The sequence below is a fragment of the Tachyglossus aculeatus genome, chromosome 24, assembly GCF_015852505.1.
Source record: "Tachyglossus aculeatus isolate mTacAcu1 chromosome 24, mTacAcu1.pri, whole genome shotgun sequence".
Taxonomy (NCBI): domain Eukaryota; kingdom Metazoa; phylum Chordata; class Mammalia; order Monotremata; family Tachyglossidae; genus Tachyglossus; species Tachyglossus aculeatus.
The window spans coordinates 6766860-6785290 of NC_052089.1; the positions used below are offsets into that span (position 1 = coordinate 6766860).

General features: G+C 55.2%; 1 protein-coding gene across 1 annotated transcript in view; it reads right to left on the bottom strand.

Annotated features, from left to right (window-relative positions):
• PLCXD2 (phosphatidylinositol specific phospholipase C X domain containing 2) overlaps window positions 1-17312 on the bottom strand; it is a 29088-nt gene extending 11776 nt beyond the window's left edge. Inside the window, exons 1-2 of the mRNA XM_038766230.1 lie at window positions 17064-17312; window positions 2254-2714 (exon numbers count right to left, since the gene is read on the bottom strand). Of these exons, the coding sequence (XP_038622158.1) occupies window positions 2254-2714; window positions 17064-17199 (597 nt within the window). The 5' untranslated portion in view covers window positions 17200-17312. The remainder of the gene's footprint in view (window positions 1-2253; window positions 2715-17063) is intronic.
• Window positions 17313-18431: the final 1119 nt, after the last annotated feature.

Here is an 18431-nt window from a genome sequence, read left to right on the forward strand (position 1 = left end):
CCAAGCGCTTAGTACAGTGCTCTGCACACAGTAAGCGCTCAATAAACATGATTGAATGAATTTATAATATATAAGTAAATACGTGATGGATACGGACGTAAGGGCTGTGGGGCGGAGCGTGGATTGCTTAAAAGGTTTAGATGATGATGGCATTTGTTAAGCGCTTACTATGTGCCAAGCAGTGTTCACAGATGATGCAGAAGAGAGAGGGACTTGGGGAAAAAAGGGCTTAATCAGGGAAGGCCTCTTGGAGGGGATGTAACAACGACAGCAGGGGGATTAACCCATGGAACAGGTTCCCACAAAAAGCTCTGTTTTCTGAGATGGTGACAGTTCCTGAATCGGAGAGAACGGCAGAAATCCGTGCTCGTGGGTCCCTGGACGGAAAGTAAGCAAGTAAGCAAAGTCAGAGGACCCGAGTTCTAATCCCTTCACGGGATCGCGGGACGGTCAGCCCCTCTGGGCTTTTACAGTTTCCCTGTAAAACGGTGATATGACTAGGCACCTCTCTCTTTCACAGGGCTGTTGTGAAGGCAGAAATGAGATCAGGACTGCGAAAGTGCTCTGGGACATGAAAGTGCTGAATTAATTTGCAGTGCTATTCCTAGCCGGGAGGGTGGGTGGTCAGGAAGACAGCCGCGACTCAGTTCCTCCAATCAGCCTGGCGGGAGGCCAGGGCCCGGCAGGGTATCTTGTGGGACTTTGTGGTATGTTGTGGGGGCAGGACGGCTCGCTCACGGTCAATTGTTTGATGTTTCTTGTCAGGTTTCTGCCTCAGGTTGGGAGGAGACAGAGAGAGACAGAGAGAGAGAGACAGAGAGAGACACAGAGAGAGAGAGAGAGACCGAGAGAGAGAAGCAAGGGCCCGGGTGGGTATCTTGTGGGACTTTGTGGTACATTGTGGGATCAGGACGGCTCACTCACGTCAGTTGTTTGACGTTCCCTGTGAGGTTTCTGCCTCAGGTTGGGAGGAGACAGAGAGAGAGAGACACGCACACACACACACACACACACACACACACACACACACACACAGAGAGAGAAGCAAGGGCCCAGCTGGGTATCTTGTGGGACTTTGTAGTATGTTGTGGGGACTGGATGGCTCACTCACGGTCAGTTGTTTGATGTTCCCTGTCAGGTTTCTGCCTCAGGTTGGGAGGAGACAGAGAGAGACAGAGAGCGAGAGACAGGGAGAGAGAGACACACACAGAGAGAGACAGAGAGAGAGAGAAGCAAGGGACCGGATGGGTATCTTGTGGGGCTCTGTGGTACGTTGTGGGGTCAGGACGACTCAATCACGTCAGTTGTTTGATGTTCCCTGCCAGGTTTCTGCCTCTGGTTGGGAGGAGACCAAGAGAGACAGAGAGAGACAGAGAGAGAGAGAGACACACACACACACAGAGAAGCAAGGGCCCGGCCAAGTATGTTGTGGGACTTTGTGGTACATTGTGGGATCAGGACGACTCACATCAGTTGTTTGATGTTCCCTGTCAGGTTTCTGCCTCAGGTTGGGAGGAGACAGAGAGAGACAGAGAGAGACAGAGAGAGAGAGACACACACACACACACAGAGAAGCAAGGGCCCGGCCAAGTATGTTGTGGGACTTTGTGGTACATTGTGGGATCAGGACGACTCACTCACATCAGTTGTTTGATGTTCCTTGTCAGGTTTCTGCCTCAGGTTGGGAGGAGACAGAGAGACAGAGACAGAGGAAGGGGACATACAGACAGACAAACAGACAGGCAGGCAATCCAGAGATGGCGATTTGCAATGAGGCTACTGCATCTGGCCCTGGGAGTTCCGTCTCCCCGGGTGTCGCCATGGCCCCTACAGGAGGCCACCGATGCCCGTGGCCAGAAAGCGTGAGTGCCCGGCCTCTCACACTCCAGGGGCATCAGACAAGGAGGCCCAGACCAAAGCAGCCGGGCTCCACCGGAGCAGGGACGGTAGGGGGGGAATCTGACACCCAAATTCCTGTCCTCCCTCCTCCGTAGACCGTGAGCCCCACGTGGGACAGGGATGGAGTCTGACCTAATTACCCGGTAGCTACGCCGGCGGTTGGCATCTAGTCCGTGCTTAACAAATACCAGAGTTATTACTATTATTACCGTTTGAGTCCGCAGACCCGGGGGGCCCAGGGGGAAGGGACGGGCCCAACGGGAGGGTCTCCCATTTCCTCCCGTCGATCCTGCCCGGAAACGGGCTAGCCCAGAGCGGGTCGGGGGGGCAACCGGGGTCCCTCGCGGGACCTACCTGGCAGCGCTGCTCCCACAGGGCCCGCAGGGTGACGTCCTCCACCCTCCGAGGTGGGCAGAGGCGGGGCCCGAAGGCTTCCCGGATGCAGCCCGTCAGGTAGTCGTGGTGAGCCTCCTCCATGGCGTAGAAGTGGTTGAAGTCCAGGAAGACGACCTCCCGGCGATGCTGGGCCAGGAAGCCGCCGATCTCCGCCAGCCCGTCGCACACCCGGATCCCGAACAGGCCGTGGACGAAGTAGATCTCCCGGCCGGCCTCCCCCGGCTTGGATGCCACCCGAAGGTCGAAGTAGCGGATGCCAGCCTCCAGCTGCTCCCGGAAGGTCAGGTTCTGGGTCACCGACCACTTCTTCATTAGCTTCTTCACCAGGGAGATCCGGGCCAGACGCGTCACGGCCGGAGCCTGGTCGGGCCCCACCGGGGACTTCTCGTCCACCCAGTAGCTGAACGAGTCGTGGGAACCTAAGGGCCGGAGAATCGTGTTCAATCATACTATCGAGCGCTCACTGGGCGCCCAACACCGTGCTAAGCACTTGGGAGAGGACGACGGAACGGTAAACGGACGCAGAGCCGAGGAGGGAGGGGAACGGGTCGCTGACTGGGAAACTTTTGGTGGAGGACACCACCTAAGCGCTCTTCCTTTCCCGCCTCTTCCCCTTCCCCAGACCCAACCAACTGTAATCCCCCTGAGAGAAGGCCTCCAATCTGACTTCTGCCCCCCTCACGCCACAGAAACCGTCTACCAGTCGGTCGATCGTATTTATTGAGCGCTTACTGTGTGCAGAGCACTGTACTGAGCGCTTGGGAGAGTACACTATAACAAGATGACAGACACATTCCCTGCCCACAGCGAGCTCTTAGTCTAGCATGGGAGGAAGACATTAATATAAATAAGAAATAAATTACAGATACGTACATAAGGGCTGTAGTCTGGCCGGGGGATGAATAAAGGGGGCAAGTTGGGGCGACACAGAAGGGAGTGGAAGAAAAGAAAAAGAGGGCTTAGAGAAGTCCTCTTGGAGGACTTCAATAAGGCTCTGAAAAGGGGGAGTAATTGTTAGATGTGAAGGAGGGTGTTTCACTCTCTAGGGTAACCAGTGACCTTCTTCTCGCCAAATCTAACAGCCTCTACTTTCTTTGACTCATTCATTCAATGGTTACTCTCCCCCACATCTTCCTAAATCTCTTGACACCACCCACTACCCACTTCTCCTTGAAACCTTGGATTCACTGACACCCCTGGTTCTTCTACTACCTCTCTGATGGCTCCTTCTCCGTCTCTTTCGCTGGCTCCTCCTCTTCCTCCCCCCCTCTGACAGTTGGGGGTCCCTCAAGGCTAAATTCTAGGTCCCCTTCTATTCTCCATCTACACCCATGCCCTCGGACAACTCATTCGCTCCCACGGCTTCAACTACCACCTCTGTGCAGACGATTCCCAGATCTACATCTCCTGCCCTGATCTCTCTCCTTTTCTACAACCTCGCATTTCTTCCTGCCTTTAGGACATCTCTACCTGTATGTCCTGCAGAAAGCTCAAGCTGGATGTGTCCAAAATGGAACTCTTTATCTTTCCACCCAAACCCCATCCTCCCCCGTCTTTTCCCGCCCCTGTAGACAACACCACTATCCTATCTCACAAACCCGTAACTCTGGCATTGTCCTCGACTCATCTCTCTCAGTCCACCCACGGATTCAGTGTCGCCAAATCCTGTCAGTTCCACCTTCCCAACACCGCTAAAATCCGCCCTTTCCTCTCCATCTAAACTTCTACAATGCTGATCCATGCCCTTATCCTATCCTGCCTTGATGACGGTATCGGCCTCCTCGCCGACCTCCCTGACTCCTGTCTCTCCCCAGTCCTCTTCATAGTTCTCTCGGCCCCCACCCCCCCGATCATTTATCAACAGAAATGTTCAATCCGTGCCTCCCCGCTTCTCAAGAACCTCCAATGGTTACCCATTCACCTCCGCCTCAAACAGAAACTCCTTACGACTGGCTTTAAATCACTCGATCAGTTTGCCCCTTCCCGCCTCACCGATCTCCTATTATAGCGCAGCCCGCACACTCTGCTCCTCTAGTGCCAGCTTAATCTCTCTGCCCACATCGCGTCTATCTCACTGCGGACCCCTTTCCCACATCCCCCCCACCCCATTCGTGAACACCCTCCCCCTCCATATAGACCACCGCTCTCTCCACCTCCAAATCGTTATTAAGATCCCATCTCTTCCAAAAGGCCCTCTTTTCCCGGGCTCGGCTTAATCCCCCTCGGATCTGTGACCTCGGGACATTTGATATCTGCCCCATCCCCAATCCCACAGCTCTTACGTACAAATCTTTAAATTATACGTTATAAATTACCTATTTATTCATATTAATATCTGTGTCCCCCTCTAACTAAGCTAATATGTAGGAAATATGTCTAAGCTATGACTAAGCTAATATGTAGGAAAGCTAATTACATTAGATAATATGTGGGAAATACGTCCACTAATTGTGTTGGACTGCACTCTTCCAAGCACTTAGTACAGTGCTCTGCACATAGTAAGTAATCAATAAATACAATTGATTGATTGATTGATTGATGGTGCAGTCAACAGGGAGGGGGAACTGCTCTTTCTGCTAGGCCACAAGAAGCAGTGAAGCCTAATGGAAAAATCTCGGCCCTGGGAGTCAGAGTTCCTGGGTTGTTATCCCGGCTCCACCACTTGTTTGCTGGGTGACCTCGGGAAAGTCGCTTCCCTTCTCTGTGCCTCAGTTACCTCGTCTGTAAAGAAGGGATTAAGGCTGTGAGCCCTATGTGGGGCAATCCGTTTATCTTGTATCTACTCCTGCACTTAGTACCATGCCTGGCACAAAGGGAGCAGTTAAATGTCATTAAAAAAAAATCAGAGGGTTGGGAGGGTCCCAAGGTGGGTGTTGGGAAGAGGGCATCAACTACTCTCTCTACGCTTCTCTCCTGGGCGGAAACTCCTCTGGGCATCTCCAGGGCACATTCCTGGGGAAGCAGGGGCTCCGGCATCCTGGACAGAGGATCTTTCCGCCCACCCCAACCCGGGCGGGAGTGGTGCAAGAAGTCAGGAGTAGCCCCTGTCTCCGCCCCCACCGTGGTCCACAGTCGGTGGCCATTTGCATCCCTGGCATCCCGGGCCTCCAGTCGGGGAGGAGAGTCAAGTGGTTCCACGGGAATTTTTACAGCGTCGGCTGCGGGCTCATGGAGAGAGAGACCGGAAATGTGACTTCCTTACTGGCGGGAGGACTGGGCGTCAGGTCAGCTGACCCGCCATGATCCGGGAAGGCCTTTGGAATGTGAGCCGGGCCCTGGGATCACGGGAGAGGACAGGAAGGAGGGCACACAGGAGAGAAGCCGGCTTGCTAAACTGTGCGGTTTCAGTGGCATCCAGCCGGCCAGGAAGTAAAGGTCGGGGGCCAGGGCCCTGAAGAGGGCCTGAAGCTGGGAAGCCCAGGGACCGGGGAGGGAAGGAATGGCATCTGACCCACATCGGGCTCTGGGAGGGCGTGTAGTGGCAGAGAGGGCCTGGTACGATCGTCAACTGCGCCCACGATAATAATAATTGTGGTCTTTGTTAAGCGCTGACCAAGCGTTTGTTTGTTTGCTTGTTCTGTGGTACTTGCTAAGCGCTTACTAGATATCCACCACTGTTCTAAGCATCGGGGTGGGTACGGGTTAATTAGGTCGGACGCAGTCCTTAGTCCCGCGTGGGGGCTAAGTAGGAGGGAGAACAGGTATCAATCCCCATTTTACAGTTGGGGAAATTGAGGCACAGAGAAGTGAGGTGACTTACCCAAGGTCACACTGCAAGCAATCAGCAGAACCAGGATCAGAACCCCCGCCCTCTGATTCCCAGGCCCGTGCTCTTTCCACTAGGCCCTGCTGCTTCTCTGCTTGTGCTGCGCTAAATACAGGATAATCAGGCCAGGCACAGTTCCTGTCCTACGTGGAGCTCACAGTCTGAGGCGGAAGGAGGAAGATTTAATTCCCATTTTAATAATAATAATAATGTTGGTATTTGTTAAGTGCTTACTATGTGCCAAGCACCGTTCTAAGCGCTGGGGGGGATATAAGGTGATCAGGTTGCCCCATGGGGGGCTCACAGTCTTAATCCCCATTTTCCAGATGAGGTAACTGAGGCCCAGAGAAGTGAAGTGACTTGCCCAAAGTCACACAGCTGACAAGCGGCGGAGCCGGGATTTGAACCCATGACCTCTGACTCCAAAGCCCGGGCTCTTTCCACTGAGCCATGCTGCTTCTCTGAGCCATGCTGCTTTACAGATGAGGGAAGCAAGGCACAGAAGAGTCAAAGGATTTGTCCGAGGCACATAGTAAGCACTTAACAAGTACCATAGTTATAATAATAATCGTCATTATTAAGTCTCTTCACTTCTCTGGGCCTCGATTTTCTTATCTGTACAATGGGGATTCAATCAGTCAGTCACATTTACTGAGCGCTTACTGTATCTGTTCTCCTTCTCCTCTGGGCTAGGTCCCACCTGACTCGACATCTTGTATCGATTCCGGTACAGTACTTGACGTATCGTAAGCTCCACGTGATACATCCTTCCCGTCTCACAAGCCTGTAACCTTGGCTCTCCTTTTTCTCATTCAACCCACATATTCAATCTATCACCCAATCCTGTCGGTCCCACCTTCACAACATCGCTAAAATCCGCGCTTTCCTCTCCACGCAAACTGCTGCTGCCTAATCCAGGCACTCCTCCGGTCCCTCCTGGATTACTGCGATCGGCCTCCTTGCCCAGCTTCCTGCCTCTCCCCACTCCAGTCCAGACTTCACTCTGCTGCCCAGAAAGTTTTCCTACAAAAAATTCAGGACGTGTCAGCCCATTACTCAAAAAATTCCGGTGATTGACGATCCACTTCCGCATCAAACCTCCTCACCATTGGCTTTAAAGCTCTCCATCACCTTGCCCTCTCCTACCTCACTTGGCTTCTCTCCTTTTACAACCCAGCCCACGCACTTTATTCTTTTCGTGCTAACCTTCTCACTGTACTTCCATCTCGCCTGTCTCACCGCTCACATCCTGCCTCTGGCCTGGAATGCCCTCCCTCCGCAAATCCCGAAAAATAACGACTCTCCCCCGCTTCAAAGCCTTACCGAAGGCCCATCTCCTCCAGGAGGCCTTCCCAGACTAAGCCCCGCTTTTCCTCATCTCCCACTCTCTTCTGCCTGACTTGCTCCCTTTGCTCTTCCCCTTTCCCAGCCCCACAGCACTTCTGTAAAGATCTGAAATTTCATTTATTTATATTGATGCCTGTCTCCCCTTTTCTAGACTACAAGCTCACTGTGGGCAGGGAATGGCACTGTTTAGTGTCATATTGTCATAATAATAATAATGATGATGATGGCATTTATTAAGCGCTTACTATGAGCAAAGCGCACTGTTCCCAGCGCTGGTTGTAATAATAATAATATTAATGGCATTTATTAAGCGCTTACTATGTGCAAAGCACTGTTCCCAGCACTGGTTGTAATAATAATAATAATAATGGTATTCATTAAGTGCTTACTATGTGCAAGGCACTGTTCCCAGCGCTGGTTGTAATAATAATAATAATAATGGCATTTGTTAAGCGCTTACTATGTGCAAAGCACTGTTTCCAGCGCTGGTTGTAATAATAATAATAATAATAATAATAATAATAATGGCATTTGTTAAGCGCTTACTATGTGCAAAGCACTGTTCACAGTGCTGGTTGTAATAATAACAATAATAATAATGGTATTTGTTAAGCGCTTACTATGTGCAAAGCACTGTTCTCAGCACTGGCTGTAATAATAATAATAACAATAATAATGGTATTTGTTAAGCACTTACTATGTGCAAAGCACTGTTCTCAGCGCTGGTTGTAATAATAATAATAATGGTATTTGTTAAGCACTTATTATGTGCAAAGCACTGTTCTCAGCACTGGTTGTAATAATAATAATAATGGTATTTGTTAAGCACTTACTATGTGCAAAGCACTGTTCTCAGCGCTGGTTGTAATAATAATAATAATGGTATTTGTTAAGCACTTACTATGTGCAAAGCACCATTCTCAGCACTGGTTGTAATAATAATAATAATAATAATGATAATAATAATGGTATTTGTTAAGCGCTTACTATGTGCAAAGTGCTGTTCTAAGTGCCGACTTTCCCAAGCGCTTAGTACAATGCTCTGCACACAGTAAGCGCTCAATAAATTTGACTGAATGAACAAATGCCATCATTATTATAATTAGAGGACGGGGAGAGTGGTCGTTTGTCAGACATGAAGGAGGAGGGAGTTCCAGGTGGGAAGGAGGACATGAGCAGCGTGGCTCAGTGGAAGGAGTACGGGCTTTGGAGTCAGAGGTCATGGGTTCAAATCCCGGCTCCGCCACTTGTCAGCTGTGTGACTTTGGGCAAGTCACTTCACTTCTCTGGGCCTCAGTTACCTCATCTGTCAAATGGGGCTTAAGCCTGTGAGCCCCACGTGGGACAACCTGCTCACCTCGTAACCTCCCCAGCGCTTAGAACAGTGCTTGGCACATAGTAAGCGCTTAATAAATGCCATCATTATTATTATTATCATTAATAAATGCCATCATTATTATTATTACGAGCAAGGGGTTGACAGTGAGAGAGATGCGACTGAGGTACGTACGCGACTGAGCCCGCGCATGTGGGCTGGAGAGGAGAATCAATCAATCAATCGTATTTATTGAGCGCTTACTGTGTGCAGAGCACTGTACTAAGCGCTTGGGAAGTACAAGTTGGCAACATATAGAGACAGTCCCTACTCAACAGTGGGCTCACAGTCTAAAAGAGAAAGGTTAGATAGGAGGGGGCGACCCGATTGAGCGCTCTAAAGCGGATGACCAGGGGTTTCCGTGTTCCAGGACGAGGGTCGTTACCCGAAGGGCACTGGCCCTTTGATCTGGAGAAGAGAGGCGCGCTCACAGGACGCTCACTGGGCCCGTGAAGGGCTCGGCCCTCCCGTCCCCGGAGCGCTCCTCCACTGCCAATCTGCCACAGTTGCCCGCTTTTCCCAACTGGAACGGGAACTGGCGGGAATTCCTGCCACCACCTCAGGGATCAGCTTGATGCCAACGTGCGTCTGGGACTCACACCCCCTCTCCGTGGCCTGGTCTTCCTTTCGTTTTTTTTTTTAAATGTTATTTATTAAGTGCTTACTATGTCCCAGGCACTGAGGTAGATCCCAGGTAATCAGGTTGACAAAGTCTACGTCCCACTTGGGGCTCTCAGGCTTAATCCCCGTCTTACGTATTAGGTAACTGAGGCCCAGAGACGCGACGTGACTTGCCCAAGGTCAAACAGCAGACAAACGGTGGAACCGTGATTAGAACCCAGGCTGCGCTGCTTCCCGTCCTCCTCTCGGCCCTGCTGCGCTCCAGAGGCCTCCATTTTAGGGCCCGCTGCTCTCTGGGGCCGAGGAGGCCAGCCCGGCCGAAGGGGGATCGGCGGTCAGGAGCCGCGTCAACAAATCGGTCAGTGGCTTTAATAATAATAATAATAATAATAATAATAATAATAATAATAATAATAATGACATTTATTAAGTACTTACTACGTTCTAAGCGCTGGAAGTCACTTCCAGCAGACCTCAGCTCTCCCTGTCTTCAAAACCCTTCCGAAAGCCCATCTCCTCCGGGAAGCTTTTCCCGACTGATCTCTCATCTCCGCACCCCATTTCCACCTCAACGGATCCGCCTCTCCTAAACACGTGGGGCCTCACTGCCTTTTCCTAACACACTTGTGTGGGTGTTTGTGTGACCACGTCGGATGGCCCCCTCGGTATCTTCCCTCGCTATTCCACATGTGCCAGCGGTTTGGGAAAATCACGGAAAGCGTTCAGGGGGGAAAGACTACGTCACTGCAGCCGTGGGGGTTGCAGATCATCCTCAGGGTCACGTGCGGCTTTTCTAATCAGAGCGATAAACCGTTTGATTAATCCGGACAATTAAGCCGGCCCGGATGGCTGATTGGGCTTGGCTCGTGGCCGTGGGCTTAGGGCCGGGGTTCGGTCCCAGGGAGAGAGACCCTTACAATCACTTCATTGGTTATCGGTTATTCACGGTCTCCCCTTCTTGACTGTAAGCTCTTTGTGGGCAGGGAATGTTTATGTCGCATTGTATTCTCCCAAGCGCTTCGTACAGTGCTCTGCACACAGGAAACGCTCAATAAATACTACTGACAGACCGACAGCGAAGTCCTTGATTACCTGCCGGGCAGCCACGCTCCCACGCAGCATCGGGGAAGTGCAGTTGGACCAAAAAGCCCTTTAGCAGTGGCGGCATTACTCATTCTGGGCCTCGGAGTCAGTGTCAGAGGACGTGACAGAGGAAAGAGAAGCAGCGTGCCTCAGTGGAAAGATTCCGGGCTTTGGAGTCGGAGGTCATGGGTTCAAATCCCCGCTCCGCCAACTGTCAGCTGTGTGACTTTGGGCAACTTCACTGGGCCTCAGTTACCTCATCGGTAAAATGGGGATTAAAATTGTGTGAGCCCTCCCGTGGGACAACCTGATCACCTTGTAAGCTCCCCAGCACTTAGAACAGTGCTTGGCACATAGTAAGCGCTTAATAAATACCAACTTTATTATGACGATGATGAGGATGGGGGTATCTGCTAAGTGCCTCCTACGTGCCAAGCGCTGTACTAAACCCTGGGGTGGATAATCAGGTTGGACACAGTCCCTGGCCCACACAGGACTCATCTCTGATGGGGAGGGAGAATGAATGGCTAATCCCCATTCAACGGATGGGGGATTGAGGCCTGGAGAAGTTAAGTGACTTGCCCAAGGTCACAGAGCAGGCAAGTGGCAGAGCCGGGCACTTCTCTGTGCCTCAGTTCCCTCATCTGTAAAGTGGGGATGAAGACTGTGAGCCCCACGTGGGACAACCTGATCACCTTGTATCCCTCCCCAGCGCTTAGAACAATGCCTCGCACATAGTAAGCGCTTAACGAATATCATCATTATTATTGTTATCAGGTTTTCCCATGGGGGGGCTCACAGTCTTAATCCCCATTTTACAGATGAGGTAACTGAGGCCCAGAGAGGTGAAGTGACTTGCCCAAAGTCACACAGCTGACAAGTGGCGGAGCCGGGATTTGAACCCATGACTCCAAAGCCCAGGCTCTTTCCACTGATCCACTAGCCATGGGGTTCCCAGGCCAGCGGTGGGGAGGGTCTGCTCAATTTGCCTATAAAGCCCCAGGCTGACCCTCCTCCACCCCCTCCCCATCCAGTCAATCATATTTATTGAGCTCTTCCTGTGGGCAGAGCACTGTGCTAAGCACTTGGGAGAGTATAATAAAATAACAGACACACTCCCCATCTCACAGAGGGGCCGAAAAGGGAAACCGTCACTCTTTGACCGAACCCGGGAGGAAGACGCTCTGGCCTGAGCATCTAGACTCAGCCCACCCCAAAGGGGCCGCCGGCCAAGTAATAATAATAATAATAATAGTGACATTTATTAAGCGCTTACTATGTGCAAAGCATTGTTCTAAGCGCTGGGGATGTTACAAGGCGATCAGGTTGTCCGATGGGGGGGCTCACAGTCTTAATCCCCATTTTACAAATGAGGTAACTGAGGCACAGAGATGTTAAATGACTTGCTCAAAGTCACACAGCTGACAATTGGCGGAGCCGGGATTTGAACCCATGACCTCTGACTCCAAAACCCGTGGCCAAGTCCTTCCGGCACCGCAGCCCCGCTCTAAAACCGCCTGCTCGTGGTTTCTAATCCCGGCTCTGTCACTTGTCAGCTGTGTGACTTTGGCTTAGTCCCTTAACTTCTCTGTGCCTCAGTTATCTCATCTGGAAAGTGGGGATTAAAGCTGTGAGCCCCACGTGGGACAACCTTTGATCTCCCCCGTGCTTAGAACAGTGCTTGGCACATAGTAAGCGCTTAACAAACGCTATCATTATTATTCTGGGCCCAGCCTGCTTGCTGCTAGAGGGTCCCGGGGCCTCAGTCCCTCCCTGCAATTCCGCAACAGCCGGAGAGAGAGAGCCGCTTCCCCATGTGGGCCTCGGACTCCGCGCTTTTTCTGCTAAACTGGATTCATTTATTCAATCGTATTTATTGAGCGCTTACTGTGCGTCTCCCGCTCAGATCCTCGCTTCCCCTGCGTCTGACCTGGCTCCCCGGGCTTATTAAGCCGGCTAAATCCGGCCGCTGCAGGGTGCTGGGCGGCTTTAATTAATTGGTGTCGACAGGATGCTCTGAGTTTCCCAGTGGGCAGGTGGGAGGGGGCTTGGGGGAACTGGTCTGAACAGTGGCTTGGGACAGGTGAGGCTAGAAGCGCCCACCCCCAGCCCTCTCTGTAATACCAGTTGAGGGTCTCAGCACTACTCACGTACGTGAACCTTCTGCCCCAGGGAGGAAGACAAGCGGACCCCTGAACATCAAACCGCAGGAAGGTGGGACCCTCAGGAGGGAGCCCCCCTCTCCTAAAGATGATCCCAACCTCAATGAGACCTGCAGCAAAGGCCCGTGGCCCAGAGGTCGTGGCCCAGAAATCTGCCCCATCGTGGCCCAGAAGTTTGCCACGTTGGGGCCCAAAAATCTGCCCCGTCGTGGCCCAGGGGTCTGCCCCTCTGTGCCCCTGAGAGTCTTGTTTCTCCAAAGCCATCCTCCCAGGGCCTGATAGGGAAGGAGCTAGGGATCCGGAGTGGAGAGCGGCCGGCCAACTGGGAGTAGGGCCGCGAGTCTCGGGCTGGGAGTCGGGGTTGTCCAAGGTGTGTGGCTCCCGGACGTCTGGACCCAGTTGCAGGGAATGGAATGGAAGGAGGACTCCCTTTCTCCGGTTGCCCTGGGGGCACCTGACAGTTGGGGGGGCACAACCCTCCAGGCCAGGAGAGGACTCGAGAGGTATATCGTGCCCGTTTCTGGGGACAGGGCAAGTCCTGGGCAGGCTTTCCCTCCACGGCTAAACCCCCTTCCTTTCCTAGAGCATTTCAGGTTAACCCTGGAAGTAGGGCAGATTTCCAGAGCGGAGGAGGTCTGAGCTACCCCTCTCCCCGTCCCCAGCCCCAATGCCCTCTCTGAGCTACCCCTCTCCACCTCCATTCAGAGCGCGCCCCCCATCCCGCCCCCTTCCCCCGCTTAGGAAGCTGTGCCCCACTGAGGCCGGCTCCAGTTAGAAAGGGCAGTGAGGGAAGAAGAGGGAGGAAGGAAGGGAGAAACGGCCCGTCCGACACAGCCAGGACGCACTGAAAGAAAGGGGTCTTCCAAAGGCGAGACCCCCAGCGCAGATGAGAAGAGTGCGATTCCAGGGAAGCCGTAGGCCCGAGGCCTCGGGTCGGGAAAGGACGGACAAGGACAAGGTGCAGCGGCTGAGAGCGGGAAGGGGCAGAGTTTGAGCTCGGGAGGAAAGATGAGCCGGAAAGCGATCGGGGATGGGGGTAACCGGCCGGGAGAGCAGAGGGAGACGGACGCCTCCAAGCTGAACCGCTTTCCACCTTCTTCTTTCTCCTTCTTTCTAAAAGGCCGTGGAGTCATAGACGTCAAATAGCCCCGAACCTTCCGCAAAAATCGGCCCGGGCCCTTCACTGTTAAACGCCTATTGCAAAAATCGTGAGATCCGGCTGCCCTCTAATCATAATGGACTATGAAGTAAACGAACCCCTTCCGATGCTTTGGCTCAAAACTCGACGCAGGTAGGGGAAAACCCTCTCCAGAAGGTGATTGTTCCCCGCGGATGAGGAAGTCTTGGAAGACCCACCTCCCCACCGCAAGAGGTCATGGGTTCAAATCCCGGCTCCGCCAACTGTCAGCTGTGTGACTTTGGGCAAGTCACTTCACTTCTCTGGGCCTCGGTGACCTCATCTGGAAAATGGGGGATTAAAACTGTGAGCCCCCGGTTGGACAACCTGATCATCTTGTAACCTCCCCAGTGCTTAGAACAGTGCTTTGCGCATAGTAAGTGCTTAACAAATACCATCGTGATTATTATTACTATTCGCAGCAGTGCGATTTTGTGGGCACGCCAAATGAGGCTCCGTTAACGGCGATTAATTCCGACTGGATTGGAAAGTTCCTTCCCCAACAGTCCCCGACCCTCTGGCCCGTCCCACCGCACAACCGAGGGACGCTCCCCCAGCAGTGCTCGCTGTGACACATCACGGGACGACAAGAGTCACCAGAGGTGTTGATGAGGCGCGCACTCGCACGCGTGTTCGTGTACATCTCGGCCTCGTGTCCGCTCAGCAGGTGCCCCTGACCCGGCAGTTCCCGTCTCTCCGGCCTGGCAGGGTTCGGCCCGCTGAGGCCCAGCCCTTGTTGAACCCGACCGTGAGGCCCACGGGGCAGCTCGCGACCGGCTGCGCCCTAGATTAGGCCTCAGATCCAGGTGAGCCCCCTGGGCCTTGAATTCCCTTCCTCGAAGCCCTGGGATTTAATAATAATAGTAACGACGGCATTTATTAAGCGCTTACTATGTGCAAAGCACTGTTCTAAGCGCTGGGGAGGTTACAAGGTGATCAGGTTGTCCCTCGTAGGGCTCACAGTCTTCATCCCCATTTTACAGATGAGGGAACTGAGGCACAGAGAAGTGAAGTGACTTGCCCAAAGTCACACAGCTGACAATTGGCGGAGCCGGGGTTCGAACCCATGACCTCTGACTCCAAAGCCCGGGCTCTTTCCACTGAGCCACGCCGCTCTCTACGGGACCACCGCCAGGCCGGGAATTGGGCCGATCGGCAGGGGAGGCGGGCAGTTTGGCACCCTGGATCCGTCCCGGTGGCGAGCGGGGGCCCGGCGGATCTCAAAGCTGCCGGGAAAATGCCTAACGCTGCCCAGAGCGGGGATCTCGTTATGCCCAGCTCTGGAGGTGCCAATTAGGGGCACGGACCTTCCGGCTTGGCTTTCCGGCTCTGCCACGTGCTTTTGATGACTGATAGTGGCAGCAGCGTGGAGGAAAGGGCTCAAGATCCCCAAATGGGCCCCCGGCTACGGCTGCCGGGCTTTAGGGTCCTCCTGGGGAGCCCCCAGTTGGAGGACGACGGGGGTTCGGGTGGAACCTAGCATCTCTCCGGGCTCCACTTACCCCAGCTGTAAAATGGATGCATCGGCTGGGCCCGTCCAGGCTGACACCTCGGGCCAGCCCGGACTCCAGTGTGCGCTGGCCGGCCCGCTCGGTGTTGCGGCTTCCCCGAGGTGGGGGGAGTCCGCAAGAGGATGGAGGAGGGGGAGAGGAGGGAAGGAGGAGAGCTTCTCCTGGGTTCCGGGGCTTTGTGGTTTCCTACTTGCCCTTGTTCGTGTCCCTTTATAATAATAATAATGGTATTTGTTAAGTGCTTACTATGTGCAAAGCACTGCTTTAAGGGCCGGGGAGGTTACAAGGAGATCAGGTTGTCCCACGTGGGCTCACAGTCTTCATCCCCATTTTCCAGATGAGGTCACTGAGGCCCAGAGAAGTGAAGTGACTTACCCAAAGTCACACAGCTGACGGTTGGCAGAGCCGGGATTCGAACCCATGGCCTCTGACTCCCAAGCCCGGGCTCTTCCCACTGGGCCACGCTGCCTCTCCAGTTATTCCCCGTGAGCTCCTTGTGGACAGGGAAGGCGCCTACCGGCTCTGTTATTCTGTCGTCCCCCAAGGGCTTGGTACAGCGCTCTGCACACGGTAAGCGCTCAATAAACAGGCTTGATTGATGGCTGATGAGACGGGCCAGGGTGAGACTCCCATCCTACTCCTCCCTTCCTGCCGCAGCAGCGGACCAGTGGCCAACCCAGTCCCAGCTCTCCCTCTGTGCCAGCCCCAGCTCTGCCCCCCATCTGCCCCAGCTCGGCCCCTGCCCCCCATCTGCCCCAGCTCGGCCCCTGCCCCCATCTGCCCCAGTCCTGCCCCTCATCTGCCCCAGCTCGGCCCCTGCCCCCCATCTGCCCCAGCTCAGCCCCTGCCCCCCATCTGCCCCAGCCCTGCCCCTCATCTGCCCCAACTCTGCCCCTGCCCCCCAGCTGCCCCAGCCCTGCCCCTCATCTGCCCCAACTCTGCCCCTGCCCCTCATCTGCCCCAACTCTGCCGTGCCCTCCATCTGCCCCAGCTCTGCCCCTCATCTGCCCCAACTCTGCCCCTGCCCTCCATGTGCCCCAGCCCTGCCCCCCATCTGCCCCAGCCCTGCCCCTCATCTGCCCCAGCCCTGCCCCTCATCTGCCCCAGCCCTGCCCCTCATCTGCCCCAACTCTGCCTCTGCCCCCCACCTGCCCCAGCTCTGCCCCTCATCTGCCCCTGCCCCCCACCTGCCCCAGCTCTGCCCCTGCCCCCCACCTGCCCCAGCTCTGCCCGTGGCCCCCCACCTGCCCCCATCTGCCCCTGCCCCTCATCTGTCCCAACTCTGCCCCTGCCCCTCATCTGCCCCAGCTCTGCCCCTACCCCGGCTCTGCCCAGCTCTGCCCCTGCCCCCCACCTGCCCATGCCCCTCATCTGCCCCAGCTCTGCCCCTGCCCCCCACCTGCCCCAGCTCTGCCCCCAATCTGCCCCAGCTCTGCCCCTGCCCCCCACCTGCCCCAGCTCTGCCCGTGCCCCCCACCTGCCCCAGCTCTGCCCCTGCCCCTCATCTGCCCCAGCTCTGCCCCTCATCTGCCCCAACTCTGCCCCTGCCCCCCATCTGCCCCTGCTCTGCCCCCCATCTGCCCCTGCCCCCCATCTGCCCCTGCCCCCCACCTGCCCCGGCTCTGCCCCTGCCCCCCACCCTCTGTCCCAGCTCTGCCCCTGCCCGTGCCCCCCGCCGGCCCGTGCCCGTGCCCGTGCCCGTGCCCGTGCCCGCCCCTTTGGGTACCTGGGATGGCGAGGTGGGCGAGGGCGGTGTGGCGGAGGGCGGGCGGGAGGGCTCCCATCCAGTCCGCGTTGGCGGGGTCCGGGCTGCGGGCGGGGTCCGCCCCCCTCCTCCGCGCCCGCCGCCGGCCGGGCAGCATATCGCGCTCAGCCCGGGGACCACGCCCGGGGCCCCGGGCCCGACACCCCCGGGGGGCACACCCACATCCGATCGATGGATCGATAGATGGATCGATGGATCCACCGACCGACCCACCGACCGGCCCACCGACCGACCGACCGAGGTCAGCTCTGCCCCGCCGGCAACGCCCCTCGGGACCGCCAGGGGGCGCCGACCCACCCACCCACCGACCGACCGAGGTCCGCCCCGCCCCGCCCCGGAGCCCGCGGGCAGGCCCGCAACGCCCCTCGGGACCGCCAGGGGGCGCCGCCCGCCGCCGCCGCCGCCGCCGCCCCGCCCCTTTCCCCGCCCCGACCACGCCCCCACGCCTTGGGTCGGGCGGGGCGGCAGGCGATTGGTCGGCGCCGGGCTGAGCGCCGATTGGCTGCTTCCTTTCCGGTTGGGGAGGCCACGCCCCCGGACCATTCAGCCATTCGTGCGTGCGCTCGTTCGTTCGTTCGTTCGTTCGTTCGTTCGTTCGTTCGTTCGTTCGTTCGTTCGTTCGTTCGTTCGTTCGTTCGTTCGTTCGTTCGTTCGTTCGTTCGTTCGTTCGTTCGTTCGTTCGTTCGTTCGTTCGTTCGTTCGTTCGTTCGTTCGTTCGTTCGTTCGTTCGTTCGTTCGTTCGAAGCCGCGTGGCTCAGTGGTAAGAGCCCGGGCTTTGGAGTCAGAGGTCGTGGGTTCGAATCCCGCCCCCGCCACTCGTCAGCTGGGTGACGTTGGGCAAGCCACTTCCCTTCTCTGGGCCTCAGTGACCTCATCTGGAAAATGGGGATGAAGACTGGGAACCCCCCGGGGGACGATCTGAGCACCTTTTAACCTCCCCAGCGCTTAGAACAGTGCTTGGCACATAGTAAGCGCTTTATAAATGCCATTATTATTATTATTATTATCCATCCACCCACTCATTCATTCATTCATCTTTATTGTGCGCGTATTGCGTGCAGAGCACTGTACTAAGCGCTTGGGAAGTACCATTCATTCATTCATTCACTCATTCGTCTTTATTGAGCGCGTATTGCCTGCAGAACAGTGTACTAAGCGCTTGGGAAGTGCCATTCATTCATTCATTCATTCACTCATTCGTCTTTATTGAGCTCTTACTGTGTGCAGAGCACTGGACTAAGCGCTAGGGAAGTACCATTCATTCATTCAATCGCCTTTATTGAGCGCTTACTGTGTGCAAAGCGCTGTACTAAGCGCTTGGGAAGTACA